This window comes from Furipterus horrens, unplaced genomic scaffold (genome assembly GCF_987537825.1).
Source record: "Furipterus horrens unplaced genomic scaffold, mFurHor1.1.pri manual_scaffold_9, whole genome shotgun sequence".
NCBI lineage: Eukaryota > Metazoa > Chordata > Mammalia > Chiroptera > Furipteridae > Furipterus > Furipterus horrens.
The window spans coordinates 34,293,557-34,306,209 of NW_028327179.1; the positions used below are offsets into that span (position 1 = coordinate 34,293,557).

At 37.4% G+C, this 12,653-nt stretch overlaps 1 protein-coding gene across 2 annotated transcripts in view; it reads right to left on the reverse strand.

Moving 5' to 3' along the window:
- Positions 1-12,653, reverse strand: part of CDK14 (cyclin dependent kinase 14) — a 564,775-nt gene that overhangs the window by 84,604 nt on the left and 467,518 nt on the right. For both annotated transcript variants that reach the window (XM_090287257.1, XM_090287258.1), the window contains 2 exons: positions 7,889-8,028; positions 891-1,034 (listed from right to left, as the gene is read on the reverse strand). In XM_090287257.1, coding sequence (XP_090143383.1) covers positions 919-1,034; positions 7,889-8,028 — 256 coding nt within the window. In that variant the 3' untranslated portion in view covers positions 891-918. The remainder of the gene's footprint in view (positions 1-890; positions 1,035-7,888; positions 8,029-12,653) is intronic.

Genomic DNA, 12,653 nt, shown 5'->3' on the forward strand with positions numbered 1-12,653 from the left:
AATCAAACGCTCTCCCCACAAAAAAAGTTGGTTCTCTATTTGCTTGAGAGGGTTATGTGACATTGAATAAAAAGTTATCTATGCAGGAGCACACAATTCCAAAAACCCAGACATTTCCATCTGGCAATAAAAAGGAACATGGCCTTTTCAGAAGCTGCTGCCTTACGCTCGTTTCTGTGAAGCATGTGTGATGATGGGGACAGGCTGATGTGCCCGGAGACAGCCGGGTTTAGACGAGGCTTCCCATCTGCAGAACAGTAGTGGTCAGAGCACCATAGAGGAAAGAAAGAAAAGCTTCACCATGATACGGTCTGTACTAGGGGCCGGACAGAATCAGAATTGGGCAAAGTGGCTCCCATGTTGTTGTGCAAAAGCAGGAAGCACAGGTGCTTCCCAAGGGCAGCAGCCACCACTCAATCAGACTCAGACTCCAGGCAGGATTGGGAGTGTGGTATTGCAGAGTTGCTGGGTTTTTCAAGGAAAGCCAGAAATCCGGATGTTGTACAAAATCTCCCCATTTTTGAATGAGAGCAACTAATTTCAAAAAATTATGTGGGTCCAAAAAAGCAGATCTGTTGCTTAGATACAGCCCAAAGGTTAACCTTTATCTCACCTCAATGAAGAAGGTGCAAATAGTCAAAATGCCTTGCTTATGACTAAATGGTTTGCTCCTAACTATATAAATGAAGTACAATTTTGGTTAGAATCTGGAAGTGCTGAAAAACATGCAAATGACAGACTGTACTCTGCCTCAGTAGAATCTGTGATGAATGCCATCATGAACACAAGAGACTTATATGATGGGGAAAAATGAACCTGAAATATTTCATTTAAAAGATCTCTTTGATATGTTTTCAATACTACTTTCCAAGTAAAGTGGGTCATCTTACCTGTGCTCTCTTGAGAATGCTGTGCTCATCAGTGCTTGCTATTTGATAGACTTTTGCCATAACTATTGTTTTTCCCAAAGGCCCGCATGCTTTCTCCAGATTCTGGTTGCAATCTTACATTTGGGACGGTAAAAATAGAAGACACTGTGGACAGAATGAAAAATTATCATTTACATGTGTATTGATGTATTTATAATGTTCTCTTAAAAATGGATAGTGAGCTGCAATTTTGACTGTCTGGGCTAGGGAACATTATGGCATGTATTGGCTTCTGAAAATCAAGTAATCACAGCCATAAACACATGTACAGAGATTCACACACACATATGACTGGACAGTCTGCCTTCCCCTCAGAATTACGGCTCAGTTGATGAAAGCAACATATTGCCTGCCCTTCCTTTTCTTCCTTCCTTCTTCCTTCTTTCTTCCCTTCCTCTCTTTCTCTTTCTTAATCTTCACTTAAGGCTATTTTTTATTATTGATCCTAGAGAGAGAGGAAGGGGGAGGGGAAGAGAAAGAGAGAGAGAGAGATCAGTTGCCTCCTGTATGCACTCTGACCAGGGATTAAACCTGCAACTTCGGTATATGAGGGAAATAGAACCTACAATCTTTTGGTGTATGGGACAATTGGGCCACCTGGCCAGGGCTACTTTTTCTTTTCTTTGTGCCATACTTTCATTCATTCATTAAAGAAATGTTTATTGAGCCCCACACTGTTCTAGGACTTCAGAATCCTGCAGTGCATAAATTAGAATGATCTGGGGGAGACAGATGAAGACAATCAAACAAATATAAAATATCAGCTAGTAGTAAATGTTATGATGAAAAATAAGTCAAGGAAGAGAAACTGGACACATAGGTACATTTGAGCAGAAACCCAAAGGAGGGAAGAGGGCAAGCCATGCCTGTCTAGAGGAACAGGAAGTACTAACCTAGAAAGAGGAAACAACAAGAGTTGACTCTCAGGAGCAAGAAGAAAAGAAGGCAAAACAGTTAGGAGGCTATTGTAAAAATACAGGTGTCAAGTGATAAAAAGAAAAGCTGTGATACATATATACAACAGAATATTACTCATCCATAAAAAAGAGGGAATTCTTACCCTTTGTGACAGTGAGGATGGACCTACAGGACATTATACTCAGTGAAATAAGCCAGTCGGAGAAAGACAAATACCACATGATTTCACTTATATGTGGAATCTAATGAACAAAATAAACTAACAAACAAAAGAGAACTAGACTCATATATACAGAGAACAGACTGATGGCTGCCAGAGGGGAGGAAGGTTGGGGGACTGGATGAAAAGGTGAAGGGACTGAGAAGTGCAGATTGGTAGTGACAGGGATGTAGGGGACAGTATAGGGAACAGAGTCAATAATATTGTGATAACTATGTATGGTGTCAGGTGGGCACTGGAAATATGGGGGAGGGGGGACTTTGTTAAATATACGATTGTCTAGCCACTATGTATATACCCGAAGCCAGTACAGAATAAATTAAAAGTAAGAAAAACTGAAAAAAAAAAATACAGATGAAAGAAGATAGTGAGTGATTTGGAACACAGTGATAGCCGTGGAGAAGTGAAAAGAGGTGTGATTCTGGATATACGAGGTCAGTCCCGAAAAAGTCCAACCATTATTAACATAACGAGAATGGTTTGTGCGACACTGATGTACTCTGGCAGCCAAGGAGTGGACTGGAATGCGCATTGTGAGCAATGATGACTTCACTGTACTAGTCAGTGGGGTGGTAGACTCCACTGAGTGAGCATGTGTACTGTGTGGTCATCACACTCAAAATGACTGAGCGAGTACAGCAATGAATCTGCATCAAATTTTGTAATAAGCTTGAACATTCGATATGGAAATTATTCAAATCATTCAGAAGGCCACAGCTATGGGCAGCTGGTGATTTGTAGCTTTATCACAACAACATGTCTGCTCATGCATCACATCTCATGAAGAGTCTTCTGATGAAACATCAAATCACCCAGGTGACTCAGACCCCCTAAAGCTCATATTTGGTGCCCTAGGACTTCTGGCTTTTCCGAAAACTAAAATCACCTTTGAAAGGGAAGAGATTTCAGGCCACTGATGAGATTTAGGAAAATACGACTGGGCAGCTGACGGTGACTGGGAGAACTGTGTGAGGTCCCAAGGTGCCTACTTGGAAGGGGACTGAAGTGTCGTCCCAGGTACAATGTTCCTTGGATCTTGTATCTTCTTCAATAAGTGTTTATTTTTCATAGTACATAGCTGGATACATTATGGACAGACCCCATATTTTGAAGCTAATACCAACAGGGTCTGCAGAAGAAGCGAGTATGGATGTGACAAAAGAAGGTGTCAGGTAATTTTCATTAGCTGGAAGAACAATGTTGTCATTTATTGTCAAGGGGAAGACTACAGAAGGAGGAAGTCTGGAGGAAAAGATCAGGAGTTGAGTTTTGGTAATACAAAATTTGAGATGTCTTGTAGATAGCCAAATGGAGAATTTGACTAGTCAGCTGGCAATGCAATCTGGAGTCAGGGACGATGGGACTGGAGATGTAAACTTGGAAGCTGTCAATGATATCTAAATCATGGGACTAGATGAGATCATCTGGGCTCTGTGGAGTGAATTGTAGATAGAAAGATTTGAGGATTAAGCGGTGGGGCACTCTAACAGTGAGACGTCTGGCAGATTAGAAGAAATCCACAGGAGCCTGAGGAGTAGAAGCAAACGGAAAACCATGGGAGAGATCTGTCCTAGAATCCAAGTAAAGGAAATGCTACTAAGAGGAGATGGTGGTCAACTGAAAACAGTGGTTTTGGAGTCTTGGGTGCAAAAGGCTGGTTCAAAAGGATTTATGATGGGACAGAAATCTAGGAATTGGAGACAGCAAATATATTTGAATTGGGTGTGCTTGTTTTATTTTTTCTAAAAGATGACATGGAGCTACATTAATGGCATACTATCATTTTAGGGTAATACGGAGGACATATTTAGGAACATGTAGGAAAACCTATAAACATTCCAGATGGAGCACTTTTTTAAGTGAGAAATCAGAAGTGCACAGAGAATAAGATATTTGGACAAAGTTGCCCAGCTACTTAACAGCAAAGCTGAAGCCAGAATCCAGGAGGTCTGATTCCCAGTCCAGGGCTTTTCACACTACACTAATTTGTTGGCCTTCTTTTACTGCAAATCTGAATTTTGTGAATTAGCAAATGAAAGTAATAAAATCAAGGACTCTATGCTGTGAAGTGTATTTTGTTCATTTACTTTGACAAGGGTAGCTCAGCTTCAATAATTTATGTGACTTGATAGTATACACAGGAGAATGCCTTACAGTGTATTGGGGAAAAGTAATGAATTTCTTCCAAATCAGCCTTCCATGTACTTCCTTGCAATTAAATCTTTGTGAAGAAGTGGGACAAGGCTGTTGGGGTTTCAGGACAGAGGGCGAATGACAAGATGCCATCAGAATTAGTCGGCTTTAACTGCGAGATCCCCAGGTAACTGTATCATTTTTCTTGCTTGATAAATTTGTAATTCCTGCTTCTCTGGCACACTAATACATTACTTCTAAATTTTGGTATTATGTAAACAGGTGAGGTTTTAAAGAATAGTAAAATAAAGAAAAGTGCTCTATTGTTATATGTTCTTCCAAAGCAAATAAGAGTCTGGCATAAGTATACAACTTCATTTTTATATATAATCCACAAAGTGATTGCAATGTTCTATGTAACTGAGACTCTGACCATACTTGATACTCTTCTCTCAGGGTCTGATATATTAAAGAGGCCAAGAAAGCTTGAGCCCACTCTGAACTTACTTTTATTTTACTCCTCTTCCTTTTTTTTTTTCTGGTTTCAGTTTCTGCTTACATAAATGTCTTCTTTTTGTGGACATTCTTTTTAAAAAATGCTATGAGCTGTCTTTAAAAATGTAAGTGCTCTGGACTGAAATGTGTCCTCCAAATTTATATGTTGAAGCCTTTAACCCACAGTGTGATGGTATTTGGAGGTGGGGTTTTGAGTAAGAATTATAGCCAGATGAGGTCATGAGGGTGGGACTCTCCTGAGATTAGCAGCTTTTTAGCAAGAGGAAGAAAGAAGAGCACTCTTTCTGCCGCAAAGATACAGTAAGATAGCTGTCCACAGTCAGAAAGACAATCTCACCAGGAACCCAATTTGCCAGCACTTTGATCTGAGACTTTCCAGCCCCCAGAAGTGTGAAGAAATGTTTTGTTGTTTAAGACCACCGCCACTTTCTGTCCGTGGTATTTTTTTTTAATAGCAGAGCTTGGGCAGACAATGCACTGAGGTTCCTGGAACTGATGAATCTAAACCATGACCTAGTTGCTAAAACAATCCATTTATTGGTTCTGTGACATATCTTCCCAGGTGGACCTCCTACCAAATCTCAAAAAGGAAGCACATGAGGGTATTGCCACCTCTACTGCCATTTGCCAGGTAGTGAACTTTTATAAGACTGCATTCTAATGTAAAATTGAATGTTAAGAATGTCTAAATATAGTCTGCAGAATATGAACCTAGATAAGTTACCAAAACTAGTCTCCAAAGTCTCCAAAGTCTTGGAATTCTTTGTTTTGTAAACATGTTTACAAGGATTACCATGTTGTTCAAAATGGAAATGACTGTAGTATTTAATACTGGGATTGTCCTTTCTTGAGACTGGATTTATGCTTCATAATGATTATCTACTGGACACGGAAATAGCATTTCTGTAACTCAAAATTTTTACCAGAGGCATTTAGCAGAATCTTGCTTTAAAAAATATAATGATTTTTTTCATCTTTATTCTCCCCCCTTCAAAAGGTTTCCCTGCTCCTGATGTTTAACGTTATGCAAAGACGTGTTTCTGCCAATGAATATCACCTTATGGTTATGCTTCTGCAAATAGCCTGCTGTGAGCTGATAAAGGGATTAATGCAGCCAAAATTCTTAATCTGTGAAATTACAAATTAAATTCTCATATTAAAAATACCACCCTGAGGTATTTTTTGTGGTTTTAATTCCCCTCTGGTGTTCTGCATACATTGTGCTTGTCAATGATGGGGCAAGGCTGTCTCCGTCGGGCAGCTGCTACTGAGTGATAATGTGTAGGCATTTACTTCCTGATAGAAACTGGATTTAACCACTGGCAGATAAACTAAGTGGCAAGTGGGTAATAAGTCCATATTAACAGAAAAGTACAACTACAAAATTCAGAATTCATAGACCATCAAAATCTGGGCTTAAATGTAATCGTCAAGTCAGATGGGATTGAGATGTTACCAAGGAGGAGTGAGATCAAGTTACAAGTTTTACTAAAAAGGAAAACAAATTACATGTTTCAGTTTGATGAGCCATAAACTAATAAGCCCATTTGCATCATTATTTTTTCAGTATAAAAAGATGTGTCACCAAATAATTATTTTCCCATAGGGATTTCATCTTTAATTTTTTAAAAACAGGGATAGTAATGGTCAGTGGATAGACTTTTAGAAAGGAAGTAGGGCTGAATATAAAATATGTAATGTTAAAAAAGATTTACAAAGCTTAGGGGGAGTAGGGGATTATATATCTACAGTCACTTTTGGTTAAAACAAGTAATTCAAATTAATCATAGGATTATCAAAAAAAATTTAGGGGAGGGATACCCAAGAGCAGTTGTTACTTATGACTTAGTTCCAAAATAAAAGTGTTACTATTGTTAAGAAGAATCTGATACAATGGGGGGGAAAGTACAAAGTCTAAAAGATTAAAGAAATAACTGTGTATGTCTACATTAAGTGATGTATATCAAAGGATTAATAAGTATATTATAAATATCTATGCACATATGCAGTATATTAAAATTTTTAAATATTTTATTTATTTATTTTTAGAGACAGGGGAAGGGAGGGAGAAAGAGAGGGACAGAAATATCAATGTGTGGTTGCCTCTTGCGCGCCCCCAACTGGGAATGTGGCCTGCAACCCAGGCATGTGCCCTGACTGGGAATAGAACCAGTGACCCTTTAGTTCGAAGGCTGGAGCTCAATTTGCTGAGCCACACCAGCCAGGGCTGCAATATATTAATTTTAAGGCAATGAGAATGAGAAGAAACAATTCTAACTGGCATATGGAAAGAACGAATCACCACTGAACAAAAATGTTCTTACTGCAAATGTTTTGTGAAATTTCACAAGAATTCTGTTTCACACTTTGGAAGAAAGATGAGAGAATCTCCCAGCCATAAATCCTCCCCCAAATATTTAAAATGTAATTGAAAGAGGCTGTGTAAATATGAACACTTTTGTAAAAACAAAACAAAAAACCCACCCAGGGATGTGTTTTGTTTCAAGAGATCTAGAGAAGATCTGTCTGTATGAACACTAAGAGCATTTGTAGTTAAAATGAATTATGTCTCCGTTTCTTACATGTCAATTCAGTGCATTAGCCAACTGCCAACTCTATTCGTCAACTCACTGCATAGCAGCCCTTTTTAAGGTTATTGTTACCACCAAGATGGTCTCTGAGAATCAAACAGAAATGAATCATTTCTCCTCTGTACTGCAGCCAGTTAAAAAGTACTGTATGCATAAATATGTAAATCATATTTTCCTTTTCCTTTATGACTGCTCAGATCATTTTTTTTTTTTGGACACACACATAATCAAATACAAAGACATGCGGCTGCACACTGCACAGCAGAGATAGCAAAAAAGGAATCCATTTTCTTCCTGGGTCTGGTAAGCTGGCATTTGAATGGCAGGATTCCATTAAATATACACACACACAGCCCCCTTCCCCTGTGTTCTCTCTCTCTCTCTACACACACACACACACACACACACACACACACACACACACAATGTACATACATATGTATATACACACACACACACATTCACAGGCACATAATCTTAGACATGCATGCATGCACATGTAAACATCAATCTCTCTACATGTATGTTACACATAGATGTTAAAATGATGTCCTTGCTTTGACTGGATTTGTCCTACTCACTATCAGTCAGTTCCCATAGCCGTGGGGGCAGGTCACTAAAATACTCATGGTTCAAGGCAGCCTGTGCCGATAGTCTGTTCTTTGGGGAACATTGTAGGAGCTTGGAGGCCAGGTTCTCTGCATGATTCACATAGCTGAGCCTGAAAATATAAGCACAAAGGAGAGAAATCAGACCAAACAGGAAAAGTCACTAAATAAGATATAAGGCTCATCTAAATGTTATGAACTTATTTATTCCTGGACAAGAAAACAAGTTAAATTACCTGCTGAAAATAAACAGAAGGCAAATTCACGTTGGTTCTTAGAGTATATGTCACTCTAAACTGGCTTTGACTCTTGTAATCTTAGTCTCACTGATTTAAACTATTCATACTATAAGCAAAGGGTTGATACTTTCAGGCTAGAACTAGGTCCAGAAGTAGAAAATTTCAGACGATAATTTATCAAATAGTTGACAGAATTTGTTAATAGGATCCATGTAGTGCATACACATCTGGACACATTTACAGGAAAATTAATACAAAATAACTAGGAGAATTAAAATAAAACTGCTATTAAATTCTCTGGTTACTGAAGTTATTTTTTTTCTCTAAGAATTCACATTTCCTTACATTGAAGATAAAATTATTGGAATAAGTACACTGTCAAATGTCAACAACCAAAATATTAACATACAGGTTAACAAAGGGGATATGCTTAAACCATATGGAGCTGAATCAATTCAAGATGACCTTTAAAACAACAGTAGATAGAAAATATGTGTCTCAAGATTACCTTAAAAAAAAAAAAAAAAAAAGCAGAGAAGTAAAGTCCTCCATGCAGTACAGCTTTCAAATGGGTAGCAGACCACACAGCCCAGCCCAGCCTTGCTTCTCACGGAGTCTCTATTTCACTGCTCAGTGCACTCAAACCCAGATAATTAACGTAACAGTAATAAAAGTATTCCTAATAATGGCTAGCATTTATGGATAGTTGAACCTGTGTCAAGCACTTTCTTAGGTACTTTTTGCACTCTCTCATTTATGATAGTCCAATAAGGTAATTCAGTTCCCATCTAATCACAGGAGAAGCTAAGAGGGAGTCAGAGAAGGTAATGGGTCACTCAGTTAGCAGGCTGAGTGGATTCAAACCTCTCCAGAATTATAACTCTGAAATGGTGGGGGGTTGAATAGGGAATATAGTCAATAAATTGAAATAACTATGAATAACTTTAAGGTATCTCTTTCATAAATACTATATAGCTGGCTTTATCTTATTTAATTAAATAATTCTTATATTCTAAGAAAAGGATTTAGTCCATTTACATTCTGTGATTACTATTTTTTAAATTTAATATTTATTGTACTTTTTCCCATTATCATTCAGTCCCCTTATACCGCCACCACAGCAATTACCACAGCTGTCCGTGTCCATGAGCCCTTTTTCCTTTTTGCTCAGTCCCTGCACCACCTACCCTCTCCCCCGCCAGCCACTAGCTGCCATCTGCTCTCCATCTATGAGTCTGTCCCCATTTTCCTTGTTAGTTCAGTTTGTCCATTAGACTCTACATGAGTGAAATCAGATGGTATTTGTTTCTCTGACTGGCTTATTTCACTTAGCATAATGTCCAGGTCCATCCATACTGTTGCAAAGTGTAAAATTTTCTTCTTTTTTATGGCTGAGTAGTATTCCACCATGTATATGTCTCACAGTTGTTTTATCCACTCATCTATTGATGGATGCTTGGGCATTACTAATATGTATAAATTATTGCTACCATCTTAATCTTGCATTCTATTTTGACCTGCTTTATCTTTTTATGCCTTCTTTTGAATTTTAAATTCAAGATTTCCAACTTGTTTTAGAAGTTATGCATTCTATTTCCATGTATTTAGTAATTACTTTGAACTTTTTAATTTTTTTGCATTTCAATATTTATTTAGATATTTAAACTCTTACATTGAGTTATTACAAGCTGATGGACACTGAGAAATTATTTCTCCCAAAGACTATAATTATACATCCAGACAATATAAATATATGATTGAATTAACATCAATACACAGCACCATTTTGTCAATTATATAATAAGACAAATTGTTAAGTATACAAATATAAAATTACACAGTTCAACAAGGATATAAAATGTTAGATATATGTTCAATTCATTAGCAGAACCTAACTTATCTTTCTTGGGGGCATATTCCATATGTCCTGCACAAGACAAGCAAAATATTTTGCTAAAAATCCTTTAACAGCTTACTCCCACTCTTTTTTTAGGCCCTCTCTTTTAAGTTGTACCCAAAGTGCAAACATTAAATCAGTTTTCAGACGTTTTGTCTGGAGACAGTAAAGATATGTGCTTCTGTACAATGTGGATTTTACATGAACTTTTCCACCAGGGGTTTATGATTTTCAAAATGGAGGTTTTCCTAACTGCACAAAATTAGATTTATAGAAAGACATTAAAAAATCATCACAAACTTGGTCAAAAGCCAACCAAATCAGTGGTTACACAAACCTGATGTCTACTGTTTTAAATATGGGAGCTATAAACATAAGGTAGCAGGCAAATAGCCATAAAAGCCCCACTATCAATGTTTGAAGTGAATGAAGGGATAAACCACAGGCAATCTACACTGGTTTTCATAGTTCCTGGATTTTAATTCTGTATGGTATTAAAAACATATAAGTATTGTGCCGGGTATTTCAGCACCCGCTCTCTAAATTTCTAACATTTTGATAAGATTCAGGCACGGAACTAGATTTGAAGAAGACATAACTCAATACTGCATGGTTTCAGGAAAGGTCAATTGATAAAAATGATAAGCATGTTTTAAATGCTGAACAGCAAGAAATGTTTTGCCAAGTTTCCAACTAGGCTGTTCATAATCCAAATGCAGAGGCTGAAATTCCGCCAAGCTTGAGGCTGATAAAACTGCTTATCAATGCTCCCATAAAAGCTTCATTAGACTTATCATTCGCCAAGCCTACATTTTGGTTAATAGTGATGATAAACTGGAGCCTGGCTGAAGTTCCATTTCCAAGGCAATAATATCTGGCAGCCCAGTTTTATTAATTGTGATGTTAATTTCTACAACTACTGGTATCTATGGGACTGCAGCAAGATTTTAGGAAAATACTTCTCCAAATCCCAAAATTGTTTGCTTTTAAAAGCTCCACTCTACTTTTGTCTTATGAACTTGATCACATGTTCATGTTTTATTCCATCTTCAATTAACACTAAGGCAACAAGCATTAGAGCTCTCCCAAGACCTACACCACAATGACAACAGTACAACAACCAGGTTCTTCAAGAAACAAGACATAAGTGATCAATCATCTGTTGGATGGCAGTGCACCATCACATGGCCAATCCAGAGCCTGACCCCTTCTTACTCTACAAGACCAGTGTTGTAAGTTGCTTCACATAGTCCTGTATTGTGTTAATGCCACACATTTTAAATTCCTCTATACATTTATTTAGGGTTGCACAGGTTGGACTGTCTTATGTATGATGTCACAGGAGTTGGTCCATCCACTTGAGCCATATTCATTTAGTTAAGAAATACTTTATAGGATTACAAAAGAATTGAAATAGTTTGATACAGAATACAGAAGTAAGTAAAGAATGATGTAGAGAAACTGAAGTCTACTTCAATATACTACACTTGAAATTCCCAGTGCTTTAAGTATGAGGTTGGGAGTAATGGGAAGTAAAATGAACCTCCTAGCAAACAGCAGCAGCTTTTTAATTCAGTAATGAGGAGACAGGTACGGACATTCCCTCAGGTTTAGGCCATCTAGGTTAGAACTCTTGTAAAACATTTTCCTCATTTTTAACTCAATCCTCTTGTGCCCCAGTTAAGCCCTCTTATGGAGCTTCCTGGTGGAAGAGTAATGAATTTCTGTAGTTTCACTTGTTTGTATAGAAGTTATACTGTGTTCTTGGTAATAATCTGCACGGTCCATCAGAAATTTAATAAACATGTAAGAACACCATGGAACCACCCGATCTAGGGCTAGTGGTGTTCTCTTTTGGGGTAAGTTGGCTTAGTGTTTGATTTTTTAACCATCAAGGATATCAGAAGAAACTTCCACACTTTTTACCTTCACCTTCAGTTCTCCAAGTAAATGGCTCTTTAACTTTTTAACATTTAACTTGAACTATTTAAACTTTATCTTTACATCCTGCCAAACAATATGAGGATACTGGAACACTTTAATTCTGATGACATGGGTCCCATCTCTCATATTGTAATTGCCTAGTATTTTATTTCTATTTTCTGTGCTTTTAATGACACAGATTAAACAGTTATTGTTTTTATTATTCAGATTTACCAATGTTATAATTTATTTAATCACTTTAGTTCTCATGTTTCAGATATTCTTTCTCAGATTATTATTATTATTATTGTATCTGAAATATAAACTTTAGAAGTTCTTTCCATGATGAAAGAACTTGGTGGCAAATTGTTTTGTTTTCATATAGGATAATAGTTAGTTGGGAATTAATTCTAGGTTCAAAGCATTTTCTCTTAACTCTGAATATATTATTTCACAGGCTTCTGTTGTCTGTGCCTGATAGCTCTTCTCTTGTTCCTTAGAGGTCTGTTATTGCAATGTAAGGAATTCTTTTGATTTAACCTGCTTGGTATTCATAGTGTTTCCTGATCTGAAACTTTCTGTCTGTCACCAGTTCTGGAAATAATCTCAGCCATTACTTTTAGACAACTGCCTTTCCCCAATTCACTCTTTTCTCATTTTATAACAGCAATGTAATGCC